At 36.7% G+C, this 27,104-nt stretch overlaps 4 protein-coding genes across 6 annotated transcripts in view; 1 reads left to right on the top strand and 3 right to left on the bottom strand.

The window, feature by feature from the left end:
- The window catches only part of col27a1b (collagen, type XXVII, alpha 1b), an 82,626-nt gene extending 71,888 nt beyond the window's left edge, over positions 1-10,738 (top strand). For both annotated transcript variants that reach the window (XM_008417909.2, XM_008417908.2), the window contains 7 exons: positions 84-119; positions 1,976-2,002; positions 2,082-2,147; positions 2,250-2,418; positions 2,505-2,614; positions 5,899-6,117; positions 8,977-10,738. In XM_008417909.2, the coding sequence (XP_008416131.1) occupies positions 84-119; positions 1,976-2,002; positions 2,082-2,147; positions 2,250-2,418; positions 2,505-2,614; positions 5,899-6,117; positions 8,977-9,123 (774 nt within the window). In that variant the 3' untranslated portion in view covers positions 9,124-10,738. The remainder of the gene's footprint in view (positions 1-83; positions 120-1,975; positions 2,003-2,081; positions 2,148-2,249; positions 2,419-2,504; positions 2,615-5,898; positions 6,118-8,976) is intronic.
- A 56-nt stretch (positions 10,739-10,794) lies between these two features.
- LOC103469892 (3-oxoacyl-[acyl-carrier-protein] reductase FabG) lies at positions 10,795-19,275 on the bottom strand. Its single transcript, XM_008417910.1, has 8 exons — positions 19,185-19,275; positions 18,865-19,035; positions 18,329-18,507; positions 12,173-12,266; positions 11,811-11,880; positions 11,688-11,724; positions 11,508-11,571; positions 10,795-11,002 (listed from the first exon to the last, which is right to left on the bottom strand). Exons 1-8 carry the CDS (start codon positions 19,206-19,208, stop codon positions 10,844-10,846), a joined length of 798 nt encoding a protein of 265 aa, XP_008416132.1. The 5' UTR covers positions 19,209-19,275; the 3' UTR covers positions 10,795-10,843.
- A 984-nt stretch (positions 19,276-20,259) lies between these two features.
- On the bottom strand, positions 20,260-22,398 carry ppil3 (peptidylprolyl isomerase (cyclophilin)-like 3). Its single transcript, XM_008417907.2, has 6 exons — positions 22,296-22,398; positions 21,978-22,052; positions 21,292-21,385; positions 21,114-21,181; positions 20,919-21,037; positions 20,260-20,782 (listed from the first exon to the last, which is right to left on the bottom strand). The coding sequence occupies exons 1-6, from the start codon at positions 22,326-22,328 to the stop codon at positions 20,656-20,658; spliced, it is 516 nt and encodes a 171-aa protein (XP_008416129.1). The 5' UTR covers positions 22,329-22,398; the 3' UTR covers positions 20,260-20,655.
- Positions 22,399-23,054: 656 nt separating this feature from the next.
- lrrc8ab (leucine rich repeat containing 8 VRAC subunit Ab) overlaps positions 23,055-27,104 on the bottom strand; it is a 14,337-nt gene continuing 10,287 nt past the window's right edge. For both annotated transcript variants that reach the window (XM_008417905.2, XM_008417906.2), the window contains one exon: positions 23,055-26,589. In XM_008417905.2, the coding sequence (XP_008416127.1) occupies positions 26,314-26,589 (276 nt within the window). In that variant the 3' untranslated portion in view covers positions 23,055-26,313. The remainder of the gene's footprint in view (positions 26,590-27,104) is intronic.

Below are 27,104 nucleotides of genomic sequence, written 5' to 3'. Positions count from 1 at the left end.
TTATATGTATAAGAACAAAATTACTATTTGTTGTTATATTAAATGTAAATGTTTTAATTTCTTTATTTTTTAATTTTTTTTAGGGATCTCCTGGTCCTCGAGGACCACCTGGACCACCAGTAGGTTTTCCCTTTCGCATGTTAAACATATGAAAAATAGATAAATTACTTTCACGTTCATTAATACTTTATACAGTGTCAGCTTGTCACAGTCTATAGACAACTTTCAGGTTTGTGTTGTGCACTGATTTGCAAAACTATTCATTTCCCTTGAACCTTAAATGTATTTATATTGCAGTCATTTGTCATAAACCAAGCACATAATTGCTCTGTGTTGGTTTATAAAATAAATGCTAATGCTGTAAAATGCCACTATGTGCCTGGAAAATCCATAATAATGCACCTTTAACTTGCATGCAAATTATACATGGTGGAAAACTAACACTGCACTGTTTCGTTCACTGACGTCTAGGGATTTTCTTCTAGTGGTGGATGTGTTCCAGCTTATCAGCAGCAACATAAAGTGTGTCATAACATAGTGGTACTTCACTCTTTCTCCCTGGGCTTTTATTTGTGGCTATCTGGTGTCTGTGACACACACACACTGTGTGTGTTTTTGGTGCTTTTGATGAATTTTTAAGAGGCAGATCAGTGTTTTTCAAACCACACAGAGGAAGCTAGTGGGAACTCTCTACTTTCTTTGTTCATTTTTTTCTCCTTTTTTTGTGGTCAGCAGGGGAGCACAGTCCTCATAGTTTTTGGTCTTATTTTTGGGCATATTTCTTTTATTTTGAGTTAGTAAATGTCGCAATATTCTGCAATGGGGATACTTTTCTTTAGCAGGGGCAGGGAACTTGGTCAGAGCTGATAGGCATGTGGATGGAGCGAAGCTCAGAGCAACCCTAAAAGAAAATTTGCAATAGACTTTGCAACTGGGATGCAGCAACAAAGCATGTCTATGTCCAAACCCAAACGGAATTGAGAATCTGTCAGAACTTAAAAACTGTTATTCAAAGATGCTGTGCATCCAGTATGACTGAGCTTTAGCTATTTTGCTAAACTAAACCCTCTTATAGTTAGCTTAATATGAACAAATTTTATGTTCAGAATTCATGCCTTGGTTTTTTCACTACTGAATATCAAATTTGCTACAGTGAGCAATCAAAGTTTAGCTCAGCATCGGTCAGCAAAACACAAACAAACTGAATTCTAACGCATGGCACTAGAAATATTTCACCCACCAAATATATCAAACAATAATTAATTTGTCATATTCAAATCTTAGATATTGCAATGTTTGACATTAAGTTTTAGGACTGACAGAAAAAAACAATTAAATGCTGCAGTACATAGCTGTGAAAAATGCCTGTGCTTTTTCTAGATAAATTTGATGTTTGTCAAAACAGTTTGCAAAAGTTGTCAAAATCTTGATTAGTTCATTTTTAAAACTGGGATAATGCATATTAATGAACAATGACACGAGGTTATAGCCAAGTAGCTAATTTCCATCTCTAGTCCCAGCTGCTGGTTTCTTGGTCGACATGAGGTGACCACACACTAAAATGTCTAAAATTCAGATTTTCCATATGTGGAAAATGGTACATTTTAGACACATTTTTTGGTGGAAAACAATTAGAAGAATAAAAATGCAGGACGTGAGCTGTGACTGTGTTATTTGGAGCAGATAATCTTTCTTTTCAGGCCTGCTTTTGTTCCTTTGTGATCAGCTGTGTTATAGCCGGCCGCTCGTCTCCTCTGCAGTTATGGATAATTTATTTTCTATTCATGCATCATTCCCTGTGCATCATTAATTTGTCTTTGCTTATCTGCATGTTTAGTGAGAATAGAACACCATAACTACTAGATTATAGATTTTATAAAGACGCTTGACACACACAGTAGGAGAAGGGTAACAAGAAGAGCAGATAGGGCTGGGATTGCTCTATTAATGCCTCTTTTCTTTTGCTGGTTTGAAGGGCCTTCCAAGTTCTGAGCATTTACTAGTAAGTTTGTTTCTTCTCACATCATAATTTGGGGTTCAATGCTGACAAAATACAAACTAAATGTGTCTTCTGGGTGCAGAGAAATGAGGCTCTCAGTCCTGCTTTGGAAATCATCATGGAGCCTCCTGCTGTTCTGCAGCAAGAGGTCAGTTTTTAATGGAACTGTAAGCCATGATATGATTTTCTTCTATTATAAACTGCAGAACATTTTGACCCTAAACTGTGTAAAAACTCACATTAACACTAGAATTATCAAAGCATGGACTTGCCCATGTTAGACCAAGGCACGGAGATCTTGAAGACGCTTCACCACCTCAGCACGTTGGTCCACAGCCTGAAGAACCCGCTGGGAACCAGACGCAACCCGGCTCGAACCTGCCTGGACCTTTACAACTGTGAGCAGCGGATGTACGACGGTGAGGAGTCGTTTAACTGGATGCTGGGTCTTATGCACTTGTTCTGTGTCAGTTAGTCAGATTTTGTTCTGATTTCTTTTTTGCAGGAGCTTACTGGATCGATCCAAACCTTGGATGCAGTGCAGACAGCATTGAAGTGATGTGTAACTTCACTGGTGGAGGACAAACTTGTCTGAAACCTATTACAGTTTCAAAGGTCTGAACTTCTTTGCATTCCCTCTTAACCAAATCTACGAGGCCTTCCACAATGTAATGACAAACATCAATGTTTATATGAAACGTAAAGAGAATGGTTGAACCTTTTATGGCAAATGAACATCTAAAAAGTGAGGCATGCATTTGTTTCCAGCCCCCTTTAGTATGTTATCCCTAAATTAAATCTACAAATTTGACTTATGGTGCAAGTGCAAGAAGAAAGTTATTGTTGGAATTCAACTATTCGGCCATTAGAACAACTCTGCATATTGTGAAAAAACTGACATTCCACATTACTATTCAGATGGTAAAACAATGGTGGGATGATCTGGGTGTGGTGATGCTTTCCTTCAGGAGAGACAAGGACATAAGTGATTATGGATAGATGGAGGATGGTAAATGCTGGTCGTTCATGGAACAAACTGCTTTGTAGGGTCACTTTCCATTAGGACAAAAATAAACATTCAACTAGAGTTACAACACAGCATCTTAGATCAAAGTAATCTAATTTAGAATCTATGATATGTCTTGAAAATCGATATTCAATAATGCATTTCATCCCATTTGACTGAGCTTGAGCTATTTTGAGCCATAATTTCAACAGATTTGCAAAGCTTTATGATACATGCACCAAAAAACATTCTACTGTAGTTATAACAAAAAAATTGGTTCAAGCTTAATACAAATCCATGACACATGTTTACAATTTTTATTTGCATAAAATTCTCAATGTATGAACTGTCTGGATTGGTCTGTCACACAAAATCCAATTCAAGTACCCTGCAGATTGTCAAGTGACAAAATATGAAAAAAAAATGTTCCTAGAGGTATGAATACTTTCACAAAGCTCTGTAGATGAAACTGTAATGAACATTTACCACTCAGATTCTACAGAGGGCACAAGTAGGGGAATTAACACATAACTGAAATAGAAATGTTCCAAATAAATCTCAAAAAGGGATATCCAACAAAAAAGCTGAAGAAGCAAAGACTGTAAATATCATTTGTGACAAACATGTGCGTAGCCGTCCAGGTTTTTGCTTTTAAGCATGTTTTTGGAACAATTTGGATGGCCTGTTAGAACAGTAAATCTAAATGTATTGCATTAAGTCTCCAGAGTTGGATGCAATCAAAAGCACTCTCATCTGGAAAGTAAATCTCTATCTAACCTTCATCTGTTGGCGCTATTTTATCTTTAACATACAGAGTAAATGGAATATTTCCAGCAGAAAGAGCAAAAAAAAAATTCTTAATTCAGAATCTGTCATACAGATGTGATTCATAGAACAACCAGTTTATTTTTATGCTTAGACCAGCAAGAATAACTTTAAACTTTAAAAAAGCAGTAGTTGATCAGATTTTTAAGTTACTTACGTCAATGTAAGTTCTGTTCCAAAGAAAGCACACACATTCGATCAAACTAGACCACCAACATCTGCAGTTTATTTGAATGTGGTGGACTCCGTTGGAAAAGTTGTGCTGTTATTTAGGGGACATTCTAAAAAGATTAATGTGGCTTAATAAATCCAAACATCTATTCATTTATCCATCCGTTACCTGTAACTGCTCGTCTGTGTCGGGTTACGGTGAGGTTTGGTGGCTCGGGTAAACCCTAAACAGAGCTGAACAGAGACACAAATACACACAGGACAAACAAACATGCACACACACTCACAAATTCAGAGACCATTTGACTTAAGAGTCATTGTTTGGACTGTTGGAGGAGGCCAAAGCTCCATAAGCTGATGATTATGGGGAGAAAATGCAAACTGTTTGCAGAAACACCTCAGGAATCCAAACCCAGAATGTTGCAGCTGCACAGCAACAGTGCAACCAACTGCGGGCACACCCTGAATCCAGACAACAATCAACAATTACTAAATCTCTCATGAACACGAAAATGAAGGCCTGGTAAAAAAAAAAAGCTAAAATGAAGCTCATAGACGATAGAATATTTTACATTAAGCACTTTGATCAGTTCTATATTTCAAGGATAAAAGCCAAGTGTTGCTTTATGTGTCAGAATTTATTTACATATAAATTATTCATCTGATGGTGAAGAGCAATGACTGCTACAAATAGAGTCATCGTCAGTGGCTGTGTTGAGCATGCAAATATATGTTAGGTTTTTTCTTATAGACTGTGACCTTAAAAAAGGAATAACGTGAGACGGTATCTATAGAGCATATTCTTTGACATTTTTCACATTTTGTCACATTACAACTAAATATTTCAAGGTGTTTCTTTGAGAATTTATGTGATAGACTAACAGAAAGAAATGTTGGACAATGTTTAAGTGCAAGAAACCAGATTGCGATTCACAATCTGGTATAAAGTGTGGAGACCAGAACCAGTGAGGCAGTAGTTTATAGAACCGCGTTTAACTGCAGATCTTTTTGAGGTATAACTGCAGATCTTTTTGAGGTATGCATCTGCCATCTTTGCATAACGAAAGACCAAAATTTGAGCCCATTCTTTGTAAAATAGTTCAAGCTCAGTCAGAACATATTAAAAGTATCTGTAAGCATGAATTCTCAAGTCATGCCACCGAATCTCAGTTGGACTTTGATAAAAGATCTTAACTGGCCCATTTTTAATACAACTGCTTTGATCTAACCACCCGATTACATGTCCAGCTGTATGTTTTACAGCTCTTCTTGGTATGCATTCAATCTAGGTAGGTGGCCATGTCTTGGTAGGTCTGCAGTTGTGCCAAACTTTGGCTTGCAGATATGAAGTTTGACACATTAATAACTAAACCTTGTCCCTGATGTGTCTGCTGTATTCTTTGGTCTTCATGATGCTATTTGTTCTCTAATGGTCTTAAGAAACCTTTCAGGCCTTCAGTTGTGTTTACTTACACAAATGCAGACATTGTTAATAAGTAGGTAATGTATGAAGGGAATTGGTTGCTCTGGTTTTGACTTGGAGGCATCAGAGTGAAGAGGTTTAACAACCAATGAATGCTGCCACTCTCAGTGTATGAAAAGTTTTGAAAGGCATTGAGAAGTTTTAGAGAGCTCTGATTTGTTTTCTGTAAGTCGCCTTAGCTTTTTCCAGGCAAATGACGAGAAAAAACTTAATGGGATGTGATAACCACAAAATGTGTTTTTTTCCCTCACACGTTAGAGCTCATTTCAAGACGTGTCCATACTTTAGTACAGAAATATCCTTTCTTGATACACTAAACCACATTAATCAGTACAAAGTGTTCCAGATTGTTTTCATTGTCTTCCAGTTTTTCAGTACTTTACAGCAGTGCCTGGTCATTTGTTTTCTCTGTAGTTGGAAATCGGAGTGGGTCGAATCCAGATGAATTTTATCCACCTGCTGAGCACCGAGGCTGTGCAGCACATCATAATTCACTGCCTCAACGCCTCTGTGTGGGCCGAAGGTCCCACCCAGCAGCCTTCACCCAGGTCTGTAAGCTTCAAGGCCTGGACCGGGGAGGATATCCAGGCGGGGGACCTTCTGGAGCCTCAGATACCCAGGGACGACTGCTGCGTATGGCTCTTTTTATTAGCACACTGTACATAGATTGACAGTAACAATATGATGACCTTTCTAACATTAATGAATGTTTCTAAAGCTGTACATTGGGATGCATTGATGGTTCATTTAGCAGATCACTGGCTGCACAGTCTACTGCAGACCAAACTGATGAACTTTTTGTTCTGATGCTGTGCTGTGACAACAACCATAACTAATTTGCAATAATGTTGATGTTTATCCATATAAATAAGTTTGTTGTCTTAATAACTACAGTAGTGGAGATGTTTAGACTTCTAACAAAGTTCCTCTGATCTGTCGTTTTGCACATTATAGGGTTCAAATAACCACAATAATTAAACCTTTAGTAATCAGTTTTAATTACTAAAAGTTAAATTGCTGCCTAAACTGTGTGATGAGATGCATGACTCTCAAATTAACTGATTTGAGTTCACACTCAGCATAGTATGGCTGATTAAGGTCAAGGATTTAACTTTGACAAATTTATACAGCAGCAAACCTTACATATGAAGCATTTTCCAAAGCTTTTCCTGCACACAGTTGAAGCTAATTTTGTTTCTGCTTTTGCCTTTCATCTTCACAGAAAACAAACGTTTTGGAACGCTCCCTTCAGGGTTAAGATTTTCATTAATTCTTGTTTGCAGTATTGATGTCTAGACAGGAAAACAAGAGACTTTTGGCAAGTTTGCAGTGCAATCGCCTTTGTTTACAGGAGGTGATTCCTCTGGTGCAGAAGCTGGCAGTATAATTGTTTTTTGCAATCAACCATAAAACACAAAGAAGTAAAAGATGGAAAGGGTCTGTTAGCTTGGCAGCCGCTGTCAGCGTTTCAGTTTAGTTTTTTATTGTGTTTTTGCATTTTTACGTGGACAGATTTTATGAGAAACAATCCTCTATAAGGGAGATGTATTTAAGAAGGAAAGGGAAAGGTTGTTTTAAAAAATACCTTCTGTAGAACTGGCTCAACTAAAAGTCATAAACTAAGCAATTTCCCATCCATTTTATCACTAAACAGTAAACAATAGCTTTTTAATTGGATACATAAATACATAAAATGTTAGACATTTTTACCAGCTTGTGCATGAATGAAACATAATGCAGCTTTTAAAGTGATTCTGCTAGACAATTTAAGATAGTTAAGCTGAACCACAACTCTAGCCTTTCATTAGAAATGCACAAATTATATTGATATCAAGTAACATTGTGTTTTATTTGATAGAGATACTAGTTTGGAAATCAATAAAAAATGGAAAAAAAAAAAGATCTCCTTATACACTTCAATTATAAATGGCAGAATGCATTAAGCTGCAGCTTTAATCTAATGTTTGTCTCTGCTGTAGCAGCAAACACAATGCTGGTTTGCCTGCAGCAGCCTCCTGCACAATAACAGAGACTCAGGCACAGAGGCAATTAGCATTACTTTAATTTTTTGATAGTTGGGTCTCGATTTTTTGTCTTATTTTTGTTTATTTTACTAAAGTCAGAGCCAGGGGAGAGACATAACTAATAAATAACAGGTCTCCACTAAGAAAGAAATGCAGCCACTCTTCACTGTATTGGCCACCTTGCTAGTACTAGATCAGATCCCCATTTTCATTCTTAATTCTTCATTTGCATAGATTCTGAAGTGTTAAAAACATTCTCCAGAGATTTAGGTGCATATTGATGATGGCATCATGCAGTTCCTGCAGCTTGATAAGCTGATCCACCACATCCCAGAGTTACGTTGGATTGAGGTCTGGTCACTGTGGAGATTTATGCTCTATTTTTAAGGCCGGTAGATTAGCAGTTTCTGGAATACTCAGACAATGTTTGAACATGGCAACGATGCAAGTCGCTGAAATCTCCTGGTCCCCATTCTGAAGCCTGGCTTGACCTCAAACAAGTGGCTTTTACCATGTCTTAATGTTTACAGGAGTTCAATTACTATCCTGTGATTGGTTGAGTCAATATTTTTGTAGGGTAATTAAACAGGTATCTAATTACATGATCCATGAGTGTTTGTGTACAATGGCCAAAACCACATTTGGTGTGTATGTTTAGAAAAACTGAACACAACAGACTTTCCAGATGCACAGAGAGTAAATTCATAACTCTTCTGTACATGAAGAAGCAACAGTTTGTCCTCAAAATGTCTCAGTCTATAGAACATCACTCCCAAATACTTTTTTTTTTTGAAGCAAGGAGACGTTGTGCTCACTTTGAGTTCTCTAGAAATCATATGCTCATTTGAACTTCTCTGTTCATCTAGAAAGTTTTCAGTTTTTACACATTTTATGCTACAGCTTTATTGCAAATTGTTTCAAATGTATCCCTTCCATCTTTTGAATGTTTTATGAAATTGAAAACCAAGAAATCAGATTTATAAACATATTCACAGCCTTTACCTACACTTTCTTGATCCACTTTAGGCAGCAATTACAACCTCAAGTCTTTTTGAATATGACAGCTAATCTTTAGGCAGTTGGGCCCATTCTTCTTTGAAGAACTTCTCAAGTTCCATTAAACCATGAGATCTTCACCATGTGCCTTGTGCACTCTGGAGCAGGTTTTCATCCAGGATATCTCCGCTTTGAATACTTTCTGGATGCACAGTACAAAAAACAAAGACATCATTTCCACTGGAAACTGTTACTTGGTAGCTCTCTGTTCATTATTCAAAGTGACTCGTGATCTTTTAATAGAAAGGCAGGCTATATATCTAAAACAACAAAGCTGATCAAATTTAGATCTCTGGAATAGAAATCAGAAATTTGCCTCCACTTTTGATATTCCTGTAGAAAAGGTAGAAGTGGATTTTTGCCATCATTTTGTCTTCTGCCTCATGTGTTGTTTTATAATTGTGTCTTTCAGATCAGAGATGGACGCTGGCATCAGACCCACTTCATCTTCCAGAGCCAAGACCCAACTTTGCTTCCCATCATAGATGTGCACAATTTGCCAACCACAGAGCCCGGCGCGCGGTTTCACCTCGAGGTCGGACCTGTTTGCTTCCTGTAGCGCCGACTCTGAACACTTCACAAAGGAGTGACTGCATTAAAGCTTTGAAACGGAGGAAGAACATCAATGATTTTGTACTTTCCAAAACAACAAAACCCTCCACGCTCTCTATGAAAAATGCTTGGACTGCAAAAATAAAAAGACAAAAACAACAGCAGGGGCACTATAAAAAGACAGCTCATTGAAATTGCAGAGATAAAACTTCTGGCCCAACTGAAAGCAGAGACTTGGTTTGTGTGACACAAGAGCTGGCTGCCTCCTTTGGAAAAATTAGACGATCATATTAATCTTGTCATCTCTGAAACCTTGTACATTTTTATTCATGGTCTGATGAACCGTTCTGCAAAAAACTGTACAGAAATATGGAAATTATACATCTTGTGATGAAGTACTATTTATAGATGTAAATGTACTTTGTACTGTGCGTTGAAGTGCAATTGCAATAGTTTGCAACGTGTAGGGATATACAGTCATATCACCCATTCAGGTATGCAGCGTTCCTCCAGGTGTTTCTGCGTGAGCCTCAATTAGCGGCTCGGTGATGAGTGTTTGTGCAGGTATGTTCACAGTGTTGCGTGGCACTTTCAGTGCGAACGTGGAGCAAAGATGTCAAAAAAATGCTACCTCGCTCTGCACCGCTCGACTAGACGCAAACTGAAGCCACGACCTGATCTAATCTGGGACGACATAGAGGTGACACCTGGTGCTGAAGCTGTTGACACTCTGGGGATAAACTCTTGTCAGCGCTCATCCAAGCTATCTCTGTGCTTTAAAAGGGAAGAATGTAAAGTATACACACACACAAACACACACACACACAAACATGCATAATTTTTTGAAGTATCATCTTCACAGTTTAACGTTTATTTGTATAATTTTCAACACTATAAGTTAAGTTTTTCTTGTCAAAATGTAAGTTTATTATCTGCAACCATTTAGTATCAATAATTTCTATTTAAAACTTATTTAAGTATTCATTAGCTCTCCACCTCAGAAGCAGGCACCAGCGCTTTAAAGGTTATTTAAAATGCAATATGATTGGTCTCGCCAGTCTGTGATCTCAGAGGACTTCTAACATGACAGAATACAATGTAAATCTCAGTGTTTGTTGTGTGAACAATCTTTTTTTAATGCTGAATAAAGTTTTAATGACTCCACAGGTAATTGAGATAAAGTGTGAAACTCTTTAGAAACAGCTTTTATATACGTGTTTTGACAAGATAAAATTTAAATACAATTTTTCAAAGAATATGAAAAACACGACTCAATGATCATCATACTGTTAAATATCCAAGTTTACATGAAGTAAACTTGCATAGTAAAAACATTTGATAGTAAATATTTAAAAGAATACAATGAGTATGCTGCATAGCACTCATTTTCCTATTTTTAATGAGCCATCTGTATGAAAAACAATAAGTCACAAAGCCCTATTGATATATTTTCAGCTGCGTGTGTTGGATTTACAATACATTTTTTTTATGTTATACCTTTAACATATTAACCGACAAAATGTTATTACATCCAACAATATTACATTTGAACTTTATTGCATTTTGGATGGCCAAAATTGTTACATTATTTGTAGACATTAAATTACTATAAGTTACTATAATACGTCTACTTTTCCTTCCTAGCTTCTGTGATAAAACAAAGAAACCAACACTGAGACACTTTATTCCGATGCCTTTATTCTCAGGCTTTTGCATGTTAACGTCCCTCATCTTGGGCACATGGCATGGCGACCCCCATCAATCGGTAGGTTCACCCCAGTGATGAAGCTGGCAGCGTCGGACGCCAGGAAGGCGATGCCGTGCGCCACCTCGTCCACCTCACCCGGCCGGCCCAGGGCGTGCGTCTGTTTGCACTTTTCAAGAAACTGCGGATGGAAAGTCGACAAAATATCAAAAATGTTTAGATGTGTGAAGAGTGTTGGGCAAATTCATGTAACAATGAAATCCAATTCAGACTGTAACAGCTAATATTTTTAATAATCGAGTATTTGTTAGGACGTATAATAAATGACACACAAATAAACTGCGATTGGTACCGATAAATGGACTGTTACGAGCCCTAATCTTTAATCAAACAACAGACCAATTCCAGTCATTATTTTTTTATGATCTTGTGACTTAAACCGGTCAGGAAAAGAAGTGTTGCAATTACTGACTGTTTTACAGTTATCCTTTTTTTCCAACACAGTATAATAAATCTGTTTTAACCGTGGTGTGCTTGCAGTCCAATTTACACAGATTGCAATTTGAAATGTGTTTCAAAAAAGCCTACATCAGGTAAAACAGACACCAAGGACATAAAAGGCTGTCTGTTTAAAAGTCCCTCATACAAAATGGACTCGGTTCGACCAGCATTTGTTGTTTTATTACCTGGGCATACTGGTCCTCATCCAGCCCAGCTCTTCTGTGGACATCTGTGATAATCACTCCAGGACTAAATAGATTAAAAACACAAATACAGAATAAACGTCTTATAACAGAACACACTATTTAGCTCTGTGAAAGTAATAATTTCAGAAAAAGAGACAGCAAATGCTTCTAGTTACGTACCAGACAGAGTTTACTCTGACATGCTTCGATGCCAGCTCTACAGGTAAAATAAAGCAGTTATATAATGCTCAGTATATGTAAATGCAGTGCAATACTTTCTATTAAAAATGATATTTATCTTACCAAGAGCTATACAACGTGTAAACTGGTCAATGGCGGACTTGGACATGCAGTAAGCCAACACACCAGGGAACTGACAAGAAGAAACATCTCAATTTTTACAACGTTTAAAACAAAACATATGATGCACATGTTTTACAGTGTTTAAATTAACAGTTTGCATCCCAGTGGATGAACTATATTAATCCCTCCATAGGAAAATGTATGTATCACAGCAGCAAAACACTAAACTGCAATTAACAACTCACAATGGCAACCAAATCACAAAAAAATCCAATTTCAGTAGAGAACAATATAAAATGTAAGATAACTAAAAGCTATACACCATGCAAAAAAAAAAAAAGTTGATTAAGAAGGATACTCACAGATCTCTGTCCATTCACACTGGAAACATTGACGATGGAGCCTTTGGTCTTGATCAGGTGGGGTACACAGAGCTGAGTCAGGTGGTAGACCGATCTGATCAGGGAAACAGAAAAGATGCAGTCCCGGAAAAATCAGCTTAAGAATCAAATATGAAGTCACTATCATCTAAAAGTGGGTCTAAAATGACAGATTCCTTGGCAGGAAAGGTATTATTATTGCTGAAGGGAAAATAATCCCACATCTGTGACTGGATTCAGTAGTGTGATAACAGCAATATCACACCTGCCCACAAACATTCACGCGATTTGTGGCGGGCGGCTTTTTGCTGCTGCCGAGATCTGATGTTTGTGTAGAATTCATACTGTTTGGGAAGCTGTGGGTAAAGGAAATGTTTTTTTTTTATTTTTATTTTTTATGACATGCTGTTTTCTTTCAATGTTCACCTTCATTTAACACACAAATTGAATTGATGTTCTGGAAAGTGTGATAAATGAAACAAGACAGAGAAAACACATCAAACGCTACTCCAAAGGTCTCTTTGTCCTTCATTTCGGTTCAACTTGGTTTATATTTATAGCATTCAGTCACAACGACAATAGTCTCAAGCTGGCCCTGGAGTACTTTCTATGTTAAAGGAAAAACAAGTTCAAGTGAACAGATTAAGTCACGGACAGCAGTAGCTCAGGTCCTATTGTCGAATGGTGTCACAGCTAAAAAGAAATGCTGTTGATGATGCAACATGCTACACAGAGAGAAAACAGAACAGAAAAGTAACAGAAGCCATAACCTCAAATAATGAGTAATTGGAGAGTAGTAGGAAAAGGTAGTAGAGAAGAAACATGTATGTATGTTTATACTGGAATGACTGGAATTAATATTAATGTTTTTGAGTAGGTCAACCAGAGTCCCGACCTAAATCTGACTGTTTGCAGAATAACTTATAGCCAAATGTGACAGGTCAAAATGTCACTAGAAACATCCAAGAAGATGTTTCTGATTATATTTCCAGTAATTATTGAGAAAGGTATGAGTAATTTTAGACACATTATTTTCAGTTTTATGTAAAACATTAGAAATGTGGAATGTAGCCCAAAGCCCCTAAAGACAAAAATAATCTTATGTTACTTCTGGTCAGAAACAAACTTATTGCTGGCAAAAAAATAAATAAAAAAATGGGGGGCTAAACCCAATTTTATTCTACTGGAGCAAAGTAATCTATTTTAAAAAGCAAAAATCTATAAAAAGGTTTGTTTATCTAGAGAAAGTAGTAATATGTGTTTAGATGTAATGTCCTACTACAAATAGTCATAGCCAATAGTTGCAATAATTGCAAAACAGGCATGCAAGATTGGAAAAACAATAGATTAAATTGAAATGTACTAAGCTTCTTAAATAAATATGCAATAACAAATGGATTTGCTTAATACAGTGGGTACATCATCACAAACATTTTCAAGACAACGTTCACAATACATTTGCATAATAGCAGTTCTTCACCTCTGAATAAATAAACACATGTAAGACTGAAAAAGCTGCTTCATGGCGGGTAGAAAAATTCATAACAGGATTTTTTTTTCCTTTTTTATAAATTCACAGATGCCCCAATTATCACTACCTCAAACAGCCTCTAAAAATAAATGTAATTAAATCATTATTATCATCTACACTTTAAACGTTTCAGCTCATTAGATTATTTTAATTAGTAATCCTAGACAGCTTTTGTCTGGGGTGTAAATATAAAACTAGACCTCATTTCTCTGTCCACCAGGCCACATGAGCGTCATGTTTATCCTGTCACCATGTTCAGCACAGAAGATGCTGAGAGGTTGAAAAAAATCTCTAATGTTGACGGTGAACTGCAGAAAAGAACAGCATTGGTGTCATCAAATCGCCATAAAGACTTAAAATAAACCCCATCTTCATGCCAACTAGTTGTTTAGGAGTGATGGAAGGAATAAGCATTTTTAGTCCAACTTTCCACAAACTTAAAAATGTGAAATTTGCCAAAAAACTTCTAGGTTTTTAGCAAATGCTGTAAACAACAAAATGCTGTAAACAACAAAATGAAGAAGTGTATTGCTCAGTGAGAGATTATGCTTCTGCAATAAAAGATTAATTTATTTTTGGACGTTTTAAACCTCTTTTTCAGGGGTACTGATAAAAGAAGAGGGTAGAGATGGAGCATATGGCTTAAGAAATTAATAAACTGCTTTTACTGGTATTAAATGGTAAAACAAGTAAATTCATTGGTTCAATTATCAGTAATAATTTTATTTCATTTTTTACAATTTTGAATGGAATTGGAAGACATTTAAGAATTTGTTCTAGTATCTAAAGAAGTGAAAATTGTATTTCTTATATGCCTTTTCAAAATACAATTTAAAAGGTTAGTTCACCTGATTCAGTTACACTAAACGTGGTGCCTTTTGCACAGCTTTAGTATCATCACCCTACTGTCGTGCAAACTAAAGCTACATACACTCCTGATCAAAATCTTAAGACCAGTCAAAAAATTGCAAGAATTTGCATTTTGCACTATTGGATCTTAAGAAGGTTCTAAGTAGAGCTTCACAATGTTAAAAGAAAAAAATCAGTGCAAGAGACAAGAACTTTTGAGCGGGGAATTTTCTGAAAACTGCATTTGCACTCAAACATGATTTTTTTCAGCTGATCAAAAGTTTAAGACCATAGTCTTTAAAAGCCAAAAGATGTGCCAAACTCTGGATTCCATGTCATTTTCTGTCAAGTCTTTACACTGTCAAGACCTCSTGATGGCAAAAGCAAAAAAGCTCACCCGAGTTTGAACGTGGTAGGATTGTTGAGCTGCATAAGCAAGGCCTCTCACAAYGTGCCATCGCTGCTGAGGTTAGACGCAGTAAGACAGTCATTTTGCATTTTTTTAATGATCCTGAGGGTTATGGAACAAAAAAGTCAAGTGGGTAGACCCAAAAAATTTCACCAGCTCTGAGCCGCAGGAACCGATTGGCTGTCCGTCAAGACACGGGATGATCCTCTACCCAAATTAAGGCCATTATTGGTGCTGACTGCAGCCCAATAACCGTCAGACGGCATCTGCGAGAGAAGGGCTTCAGAAAAAAAAAAAAACGTCTTCAAAGGCCACGTCTTCTTCAATGCCACAAAATTGCCCGTTTGGACTTTGCAAGTTTGCACCAAACATGGGACATTGAAAGGTGGAAGAAAGTTGTCTTCTCTGATGAGAAAAAAATTTAACCTTGATGGTCCTGATGGCTTCCAACGTTACTGGCATGACAAGGAGATCCCACCTGAGATGTTTTCTACACGGCACAGTGGTGGGGGCGCCATCATGATTTGGGGTGCGTTTTCCTTCAATGGAACAATGGAGCTTCAGATTGTGCAGGGGCGTCAAACAGCAGCTGGCTATGTGGAGATGTTGCAGCGGGCATCCCTCATGACTGAGGGCCCTCGTCTGTGTGGTAATGATTGGGTTTTTCAACAGGACAATGCTGCAGTTCACAATGCCCGCCTGCCAAAGGAGTTCTTCCAAGAGAATAACATCACTCTTTTTGATCATCCTGCATGTTCCCCAGATCTAAGCCCAATTGAGAACATTTGGGGATGGATGGCAACGGAAGTTTACAAAAATGGACATCAGTTCCAGACAGTGGATGCCCTTGGTGAAGCCATCTTCAACACTTGGAGCAACGTTCCCACTAGCCTCCTGAAAACACTAGCATCAAGCCTAAACGATTGTTTGAAGTCATCAACAAGAATGGTGGAGCTACTCATTACTGAGTCCTTTTTTTTTTTGACATTTTCGATTTCTGTTTTCGGGGGTTTTCGGGTTTTTTGAGCTATCGTCTTTAACTTTTGATCAGCTGAAAAAATTATGTTTGAGTGTAAATGCAGTTTTCAATTAATTCCCTGCTCAAAAGTTTTTGTCTCTTACGCTGATTTATTCTTTTAGCATTGTGAAGCTCTACTTAGAACCTTAAGATCCAATAGTGCAAAATGCAAATTCTTGCAGTTTTTTAACTGGTCTTAAGATTTTGATCAGGAGTGTATAAGGCACTAACAGAAAAAACAAACTTGCCCTCCCCACACTCCTCTAATACAGAGTGCTTTAATATAAGACATATGTATAATTAATCCAAGAGGAATCAAGTGATGACAGTTTAGATGCTGAGGAAAATGAGACTAAACCTATCAGGTAAATAGCAACATGAAAGAACCCTCAGATATTTTTTTGAGAGGAGTGAGAAGATTTTTCCTTGTAGTTTTAAAACTGTAAAACGTGATACAAAAATACCAAATGCTAAACTACAAATTTCCCCCTAGACTCATCATCTGACATATAAAGGAGAACACAAGAAAGAAAAACAACTGCTACCAATCTGAGATTATTCCTGAGAGTCTGTCTTTTAATAATCGAGAAGGCAATAAAAGTCTTTTGCCCGGAGCTGCAGCAACAACAGCTCAAGGAGAAACTAATGAATTTCTATCACATGGAAAACAGAAACACAAGGTTATGATTAAAAAAACTCTTCTTTTCCCTCCTAAATTGTATTCATAATTCTTCAAATGATGTGAAACTTTCATATTATAATGAATGTAATCTATTAACGCCTAATGGGATTTTTTTTAAACTGTACTCAATGGCTGCACATAATCAAAAACAGCATTAGGAGTTCATACAATAAGGATGCAAACTTCCATTATTCTTTCAAGGTGCATGAAAGTAAATTAAAAAATGATTAAAAACTTTTTGCTTCCAGTAATTGTTGCAGACATGTGTGCTTCCCTCTGCTGAAAAGCTTTCTGAAGATGCAGATTTCATCTTGATTGTTGACTAGGGAATATCTGTGCTTGACTTGCCAGGAAACACATGTGACCATAACTCGATAGGGATTATATGGAATGTTTTTCAATAAGAGGATGAGATAAGCTGAACACAACAATGCAGGCAGGCTAAAGGATGCTATTAAAGCATCCGGCGCTTCCTTAGCACCCCAGGAACAGATCTGTTTCAGTTTTTCAGCTAATTTACTGAAATAAATTAACTTTTCTATGATGATCGGACCAAACTGACCAAAACCCATCTGTATTTTACAGAAAACCACATGGGCTCTAACAACAAATAGTCCAAAATTAACTTGTTCAATTTTAAATTGTATGATTCCAAATGCATTGAAACCTGAAATCTGCTGGCTGAAAGTTTCAGCCATCACTGAAACCTTCTCTGGGAGAAATATATGAAGTGTGTTATTAGAAACAATCAATATAAAAATCAGACAAACTCATTAGGTATGCGACACAACAGACGAGGCTGAAAATAAATGTTAAATGGCTTTGAAGCCCCTAAGAAAGCTCTGGAATAAAGAGAAATAGCAGTACAGAGGAAAGTGCAGCAAGGCATAAAACACTGTTTAAACTACCTTGAAACAAACAAAACGTATAAATGATCAAGATAAATAAATGCAGCTGCCTTGCAGGCACCCTGAGGTCACATAAAACGGGCTAACGTGTTGAAGCATCTTTTGGTTTTACCACACAAAATTACCTTTTAAAGAAAAAGAAAAAAAAAACAACATCAGATTGATTTTAATCTCATGAGAAAAGTTCCTTTTGTGACATCTAAATCAGTGTGAAACTGAGTATCACAAATATCTTCTGGGTTTGAGTTACTAACAGTCTGGTGACTGAAAAAAACAGACTGATTAGAGATTATAACAATGCATTTCTATGTATTTTGTGCACTCAGAAATATAAATCCCAAATTTTGTTTAGCTGACTTTCTAAATGTACCGTCTGAAAAAGATTGTAAATCATTAATATTTATTCTTTCCTTAAGGAATAGGTGTAGTATACGATTATAAAAATGGGATTTGTCAGTCTCTACCTTTTTGAAAAAAGAAATTGTCGAATTTATGTGCTGATTAGTTTCCACAGTTCAATCTTTGTAAATCTATGAACTTAGTTTTCTATCACCTTCATCAATATTAAACCTTTGGAAGAAAGAAAAAAATAACACAAGAATTAAAAACATAACTTGGGAGAACTGATGGTATGTTACTGAACACAGAGTTAACTGGGGACCTTAGAAAAAAATATACTTGAAAAAGCAGGATTCTGGCCACATTTACATGGATTTGAGTAGTGTCTCCTGTGAATCCTACCTGACATTAACATTCATGACCTTGTCATACTGAGCCAAGTCCGAGGTCTCAATGCTGCCCATAGCCAGGATGCCAGCGCTGTTAACCAGGACGTCCAGCCGGCCAAAGCGGCTAATGGTTTGATCCACAGTCTTCCTCACCGTGTCTTCATCAGTCAGGTCTCCAGGAACAAGCAGAGGCTGTAGAAGAAAACTGATAATATATTATTATTCATTTGATATAAAAACCTAAAAAAAAAAAAAAAATCTATATTTTACACTTGCAGTAAAATGTTTGTTTTTTTTACAATACAATTCTGAAGCAGTAACATGTAGTTATGGTGAACTAGGTGAAGATCATTCAAAGAGTTTTCATTCATACAAAATTTTGATAAGCAATAAATATGTTTAACAAATACTGACAACCTAGCCAATCTGCTCATATTTACTAGATATTGGCTAATTCTCGGGGTTATAAACGGAAATTAATTAAATGCACCTGGTCATACTTTTGGCTCAATGCAAATTTATACACGGGTCCAAGGAAAAGAGTTGTACCTCAGCAGCGCCACATTCGACGCACTGCTTGGCCACTTTCTGCAGGTTTTGAACGTCTCGGCCGTTCAAAGCCAGCAGAGCTCCGAGTTTAGCGAACAGCACGCTGGTACCAGCCCCGATCCCCGAGCTGGCCCCCGTTATCAGGGCCACCTTCCCCCTCAGTGATGACACCTGCAAAAAAAAAAAAAAACACCAACATAGAAACTGAAACTATCAGGTGACTCTGTACCCAAAGGTAAACAAACATGCAGAAGTAAGATTTTCTTCAACTGCATTTAACGAAAAAGGCGAATTAACTATCCCAAAGTACATGGACTCACTTTAAACGCGTCCTCTGAAGCCATTTTTGGACGCTTTGCCAAAAATGTCTATGGCTTCTAATCCAGGACCAGCAGGGTCTGTCCACTACTGATGACGTAATATGACGAACCAGCACCAGATTTGTAGTTTATTAAGCGAACTGATGCTACAGGTGCCTCCTAAAATAACAAGAATCAATTCTAAAAGTAATTGTCATTTAGAGTTATTACACGCAGAGATATAATTGGGTAGTTTATTTTTGTTTATTTTAATAACTATCGCGTCATAAGACTGACCACAAGGTCATTTGCGACTACAATTCAAGAGTGTTGCAAATTTGCCCCAAATTAGGGTATTTCACTGAATTGTTACAGTATTTCTACAAATGGAAAATGTTTGTACAACGTAAAGTATTAGTTTTTTGCTTTCATTTTGACATGGAAATGTGTTAATAGGGCATGAAAAAGGTAGAAAAAAAATGTTTTGGTATCACATATCTTCCTGGAATTATTGGAGGCTATTTTAACCCAATAATAAATTCTTCAAACATGCTAGAAACAGTCAAAGGAGCACTCCAGGTTTGTCAAAATTACATTATGACATGATACAGCTAAAAAAAATTTTAATTTTAGATAAAAGCCCCCCTTTAAGTAACCAACAGTGGATTATTTAAAGTGGATTCAGTTTGTTTTTAAGCTTGTAACTTTTCGGCAGTAGTCTTGACCGCATATATAATGTCAGGGAGTTTGTGTCCATGCAACGCTGCACCTATGCGTTAATGCAAAAAGGAGCCTTGATCGAGTATTGGGAACATAAAGCACATTTATTTTTCACTAAGTCGTCATTTATGAATTCAAATATTTCATTTTTTATGCAATATAGAATATTAATTTTCAAACAGAAAAAGGTGCATGAAATATATCCAATGAATCAATAGGAGTTTGATTTGTTGAGCTAAATTATAGAAATTGATCAACTTTTTAATGACATTCCAATAAAATGAGATGCACCTGGAATTCTGCCCAAACTTAAGCTTCTCAGCAAGTTTTCTCAATAGCATAATGCAATATCAGATAACACACAGGTATACTGAAAAATATTTTAATCTTTTTTATTAATAAGACCAAAAAAAGAAAATGAAGCAGGGTTTGACTACGTACCCAGGTCAGGCTTGATTGTGAACAATTTTAGAACAGATAAAAAAAGAAACACCTTTTATGAAAGAACTTGAGTTTCATACATGGAGCTAAAAAAAAAGTGTCTAAAGCACAAGCAAGTTGTGTATTTCCTTATCAAAACAACTACTAAGAACTTTCGAGCTTCATAGTAGGTTCTTGCCCAGTGTAGCTGTTTTTTTTTTCCTGCCATTACTTTTCTCCCTTTGACAAGCAATAATCAATTTTAACCTTGGAAAGGCACTGTATCTTCTGCCTCACAGAAGCAACAAAGAACAGATCTGAATAACTTGTTCAGATCTGTGCAGAGAGTCGTCTATCCAGCAAATGGGTTGGCATGAATGGTCACGTCCTTTATCCGGCTCTCAGTGAGCGGCCGGAATGTCTTCTCATTCACTGGCAGCTTCTCCAGCTCATCCAGCGCTTCCAGACCATCAATAATCCTACAAGAGGAAATAAAGGGAAAAAGGAAATTAACTTCAGAAGATATATTAAAAGTGTCTCTTTTGTGTTTGAATTAGAATAAATCAATAGGTAATCTCAGAATAATTACAGCTGTATTTTGCATAAATTTCATACTTTCCAAACACGGTGTACTTCATGTCCAGATGAGGTTGTTTGGCATACGTGAAGAAAAACTGGGAACCATTGGTGTTGGGGCCATTATTTGCCATCGACACCACTCCTCTGACATTGTGCTGCAAAGTAAGAGAAACTCAGTAATCCTGCTGCACTCTTTATGTTTAAGCTGGTCCCAAACAACACTTTGCTCACCTTTAAGTGCTCACTGAATTCATCTTCAAATTTACGACCCCATATACTTGTTCCTCCTTTGCCTGTACCTGAAGAATTAAAAAAAAAAATCAAATAATCAATCAAGAAAAAAATCCAGAGATAGTGAGAATGTCAGGAAAAGGGCTGTGATCATGTTTGTGTGTAATAAACTCCATACCTGTCGGGTCTCCGGTTTGAACCATAAAGCCTTTTATGTTTCGATGAAAGGAGCAACCATTATACAACCCACTTGCACACAAAGCCAGGAAGTTCTGTGAAGTAAATACAATCCCAGTGATTTCCACATGAAATCAAGATCGAGTCTTCTACTGCCTTTTCTACTCTAACTTTTTAGGTTTGCAATCACAAAACTGGCTGCTCCGCATCTTCATTTACAACTTTCCTTGTCGTAAGAGGCTGCAAACAAAGATGTTCTCACACCTGGTACAGAATGTCGGACGACTTACAATACATTCTTCCTTTACTGTAGCATGTCTCACACTGAAAAATAACTATATCTAAAAGCAATATGGCTACATATGAAAGAGCTTATGATGAACAACTGCATGGCAAATAAGCAAATAGAAATAGAGTATCCTTCAGTTTGAACACAGAAGGCTACTCTGTATTCTCAACAGAGCAAAACTCCTATACAAATCTTTACTAGAGACGGTAATAAAGCTGTCTGGGTCTGTACCTAATGGCAAAACAAATCATCTCAGAGCTCAATGTTCTCAGATTCTAACATTTATTGTCCTAACACGTTTCAATTTTCTGAGCTCAGTCTAAACGTACTAAGTGAATACAGCTATTCCACAGATATTGACGAGTCTTTATCAGATTAAAATCAGCTTTAAAACTCACCTCACACGATTTAGGAGCGCGCTCACAGAACAGCTCAATCTTAATGTCTCCCAGATCTGTGTGGAGGGTAACTGCCTAAAACATGAACATGAAATAAAAATTTAAAAAAAAATTACTAACAACGGAATCAATGAGGCTTATTTGACACACCGAGCATTTTAGGTCAAATTGACAAATAACGCTGTTACACCCGCGGTGTTAATATAGTCATTACGTCATTAGTATGTGTAAAACACGCCGTCCCTTAATCGATTAGTAGAATGTTAAATTATTTGAAAAGCATCCCAAACTTTTCAGAAAATGTTACAAAGATATTACCATTTCAAATGTTGCGTCTATGCTGTGGTGCATACAACAAACCCATCCGGCTGGAATAGAGTACCTCCGTTAATGGTTCCGCGAAGAACTACTGAGCGTTGGTTGTCAGGACTGTTCATGTCTATGGTCAGGGCAAGCTGACCATTGTCCTGTGTAAATGTATTCGTTTACAGCTAACTCAAAATTTTTTTTGCGTTGGGTTATTTTGTTGGTTTATAAAAAAACAAAAAATAAAATCAATCAAATGTTCACAATGCATGTGAAAATTAGTGTTGTTAAGATGTCCCAACAGGATCTGGAACAACTCATCCTCGCAGGTCTGTCTAAAAAATGTGACACCTTCAGCTGGTCCAGAATGCCGCTGCTCGCTTTTTTATTAAAGTAAAGAAAGTAGAGCACAAACCCCCAATTCTAAAGTCCTTAAACTAGATCCCTTTAGCTCGGAAAATACTTGTATTAGTTTTTAAATTACTGAATGGTTTACCACCAATTACATTAAATATCTACTGTTGTTTTCTTAACCTTTCAGATCAATCAGTCCAGTTTCAGAAACCAGGACAAATTAAAATCCTGAGGAAGTTCTGGGGTAACTATGTGCAAATCCTGGGTTTTCACTTTCAGAAAGAAATAATTTATTTTTGTTTATTTTAATACATCTTTAACAGGATAATCTATGATAATGAAGAACAATTTGTACCAGAAATGAAAGATATGATAATGAAGAACAATTTGTACCAGAAATGAAAGATCAGACAATTTTTTTTCAACCTAGTTTATTTTGTTGTTCTGGGTGGTACACAAGAAAAAGAGAAGCAAGTTTAAATAAAACAGCAAGACACTATAGCATGAATAATGATACTGTTGCAAAAAAATATTCAGGATTCTTTTTTTTTTCATGTTTTGGCAACAAAAAGTTACTCAATAAAACTGAATGAGCACATCTTATTGGAAAAGAGAAACATTGATGATGATTTTTGTACCCACAAAAAAAAACTATCATGAACAACAGGAGAAAGCTCTATAATTCAAACACACATACTTGTCCTTTGTAATACAACACATCTAAAAAGTAGATAGTTTATACATGATCAATGGTAAAAATGTAGTTAATTATTAAGCCAAGGGTTTTGTTTTTTCAAAACATCTTTAAAAAATAATGGAAACAAGACACAAAAAGTTCCTAACAGTTTAGATCTAAACCAAAAATCATGTGTATTACAAAAAGTGAAAAAAAAAAAAGAAATAGGCAACCAATAGAAAAAGAAGATTTCTACCTGGATTCCTGAGAAACTATTTCAGTATAATACCTGACATAATACAAGAAAAGTTACAAACAGTTTAAAGAAAAAAAGAGAATGAGACAAACGGAGTCTATACACAGATGACTATCCAAGCAAACTATGGGAAATGTTTACTCACAACTTCACTTTATATTTTACACTTGGTCAAAAATGTTGATTGTCTTAGTAAGAGGACTATGTCCAACACATGTTGTAAGTTTTAAAGGTAATGAATCCTAATTTACACACTTTGTTTTCCTGGTATGCAATCACCCAAGAGCAAGACAAACGCACACAATGCATCTCGTATATGTTAGTTTTGTGCCATTACTGCATTTGCAAAATGTAACATTGTGGGAAAAGGTGCTAGAGTGCAAAAGCATTCTCCAGAAAAACAGAATTTTAAATGACCTACTTCACCTACAATATTTTAAATCCCTGTAAAAAACAACAAAAAAAGTGCATCAAAAAGGATGTCGATGCCCCCAAACCTGTAAAACCCACATTTAGTTTAAATGAAGGCAATATTGCACAATTTATCGTAACTACACATGCTACTGAATTAGATGCACATGGCTTAAAATATGTTTCATACTTCTCAGCAGAGTTGAAATATTGTAGACTGCTATTTGAATGTTTTTTCACCGTCTTCCCTGACTGCTTCACTTCATGAAACACCAAATCGCTACAAAGTTTTTTTTCTTGTTTTAATATTAGAAACCCTAGAAAAGTGACCTTCAAACATAAAAAACAATTTTTACTTCAATTTGAACACTTACAACAGTTGAGAAAAAAAAACAACCTTAAATTAAAACAACATAATTGGGTACATAAACATGAGATCCATGTGACAGAAAAAAAAGTGAACAATAAATGAATTTTGTACATTTTATGTCAACAAACTCAAGTTAGATTTCCAAACCTTTACTTGTTAGCTTATATGAAAAATAAAGTTATGACCGGTATTGTAACAAAGCAAGAATGCAATATTATGAAATGTCTAGCTTAGCTGCAAAAGTAACTACTGGTGCCAAATGTAGTAATAGCTGAATGAGTAAAAATGACACGAGTTACACAGAAGAGCAACATAAAAGGGCAGGCGTATCCCCCTTCTATAAGAAATGAAATGGAGTGCTGACGGCTCAAAATAATTATTTGGACTCAAGGATGACATAAAACAAAATTTCTATCTGTATGAATTAGGACTGGGCCTGTGTGACGGTATCAAGGTACAGAAAAGCTTTTAAGAGTCAGTCCTAGGAGCTGACGATTCAAGAGTCAGACCTGCTGTAGATACCTACGCAACTCCAAACCACACAACAAAGACAAACCCTAACTGTTAAGACAGCTAACCCTACAATTTCTTTATTAATTAATTTGAAGCAATGTTTTTCTTTTTACGTAAAGGAAGTGTTTCACAAAAGTGACGATGTGCAAATTATACACTGCTATAAAATATTTATCTTCCCAAAATGTTTCCTTGGCTCAGCCCTGATGGATGTTAGCTTAACTATAATTGGATTGAATTTATGCAGTGCTTTTCAAGTTATACCTACGACTCAAAGTGTTTGTGGTTAAGTGCCTTTTAAGTGGCAGATCCTGGAATCAAACCCACAACTTTTAGATCACAAGACAACTACTCTTCCTAATGGACAAATCACCCCGATCAAATAATCCAAGCTTCTTCTCTAAAATGTTATCAGCATCTACAGCAAGTAAGATACTAAATGTTCTCATTCTCTCCACTAAATCCGACTTCAAAAGTCACAAATTCTTAAACAACTTTTGTTCGACATCTACTTACATTTTAATTTTCTTTTTTTTTAAATACAAACACAGCACACCAAACAGAATTTGATCCACTCCACCTAAAAAAAACCCAACAGGCCCTGAGTCTTAGTTGTACAAAACATTCCTTAATGATGCCTCTTTAAGTAACATTTTGTGGAAAGATTTATCCTTAAACTTGAGGACAAGAACACAAATAGCTTCAGAATGAGGTCAAAAATCCAAATTATCTTCAAACCTCAATCCAAGTCTGACCGACCATTTTGCTGCAGTAACGCCACCAAAATGTCCCTAAAAACAACTTTATATCTCTGACTACAGCACTTTCAGTTACCTCTAATGTGTTTCATATCATATTTTCAAGACTTTACCAGCCAAGTCAGCAAAGGTATCCGAGAACCAGGGCCCACAATGCAGAGCAGAAACACTTTGATCCGTGTCGTAATTAGGTTAACGTTAGTGTTGTACAAGGGATACAACACTGCTACACCTTGTAGAAAAGTGTTTACTTGTAAGGTTGGCAATTTAGCTTTGGTTGTTCACATAAACCCCCAAGAGTAAACATGATATTTAAAAAAAAAAAAAGTATGAATAGGGAACTATTTTGGAATTCAGAACAGCCCACATATATTCAGTTGGCCAGTAGTTTTCTTTTTGCAGTTTTTTCCTCTAAACCATTAATACCACAAAATGATACTGTAAACAAAAGATCGAGATCATAATGGCACTGGCCTCGGCGGTTTTACAAAAGAGAAATAAAAAGAACAAGCAGCAGATGCCAGAGTCAGCATTTGCTCTGCTAAACTGGCACTGGTTTAATACCTAACTTTACTGGCAGAACACTGAAGCGGGAGCACATCCTGTTTCTTTGTGCCTCAGGGACACCATGGGCTTCCACTCTGTATCCTGACCAAAGCGTGCAGCATCGTTTGGTTTCCTCACCAACGAGCTCATGCTTGTTCTTTGTCAGCTTTCCACAACTGCTCCTTGGCTTCGGTGGGCAGCGTGTTGAAGAGGTCCTCTTCGACCACAAGACCGCTTCTCTTCAGCAGTCTGCACTCTCCCAGCTCCACGGGCAAACACTCCAGACGGTTTCCTCTGAGCTCCAGCTGAGTCAGTGCGGTCAGCTCTCCGAAGCGCGATGGGAGGGACTGGAGGCAGTTGTTCCCCAAGTTCAAGGTGCGAAGCTTTTTGCAGTGGAACAGCTCATTTGGCAGTGTCTCGATCTTTATTTTACAGAGTGTGGAGAGTTGCATTGGGGACGAAAAAAGAGCAGAAAATCATTAAATGAAGGCACTAAAGCTTAACATATGTAATATACAATAATATAAAATGGAACATCTTGTAAAAGTTTTAACATTCATTGAACGTCTCCACATTCTGTCACATTTTAAACATAAACCTCAATGTATTTTACTGGGATCTTATGTAATAGATCAGCGTTTCTGAACCTTTTTTGGGCCAGCGCCCCCCAGCCCTTATTCAGGTCCCTCACCGCCCCCCACCAAAGAATTTGTAGGCTACTTTGCACTGACTAGTATTTTATTATTAATATTACTATCACTATTGTAGATGTTTTGATTTTTATGCTTGTTTCTGTATTTATCATCAAAAATAATTTCCCAGAGAATAAAAAAGCCATGTGAATAGAAATTATTTTCACAGGCGTCTATGAAAAATGCAATGAACATTCAAGTTAAAATTTGTAGGCCTAACAGCATCCAGTCAGAGTGGAAAATAT

This window comes from Poecilia reticulata, linkage group LG9 (assembly GCF_000633615.1).
Source record: "Poecilia reticulata strain Guanapo linkage group LG9, Guppy_female_1.0+MT, whole genome shotgun sequence".
Classification (NCBI taxonomy): domain Eukaryota; kingdom Metazoa; phylum Chordata; class Actinopteri; order Cyprinodontiformes; family Poeciliidae; genus Poecilia; species Poecilia reticulata.
Note: the sequence above shows the minus strand (reverse complement) of the source record. Positions and strands in the feature narration are given on the sequence as shown.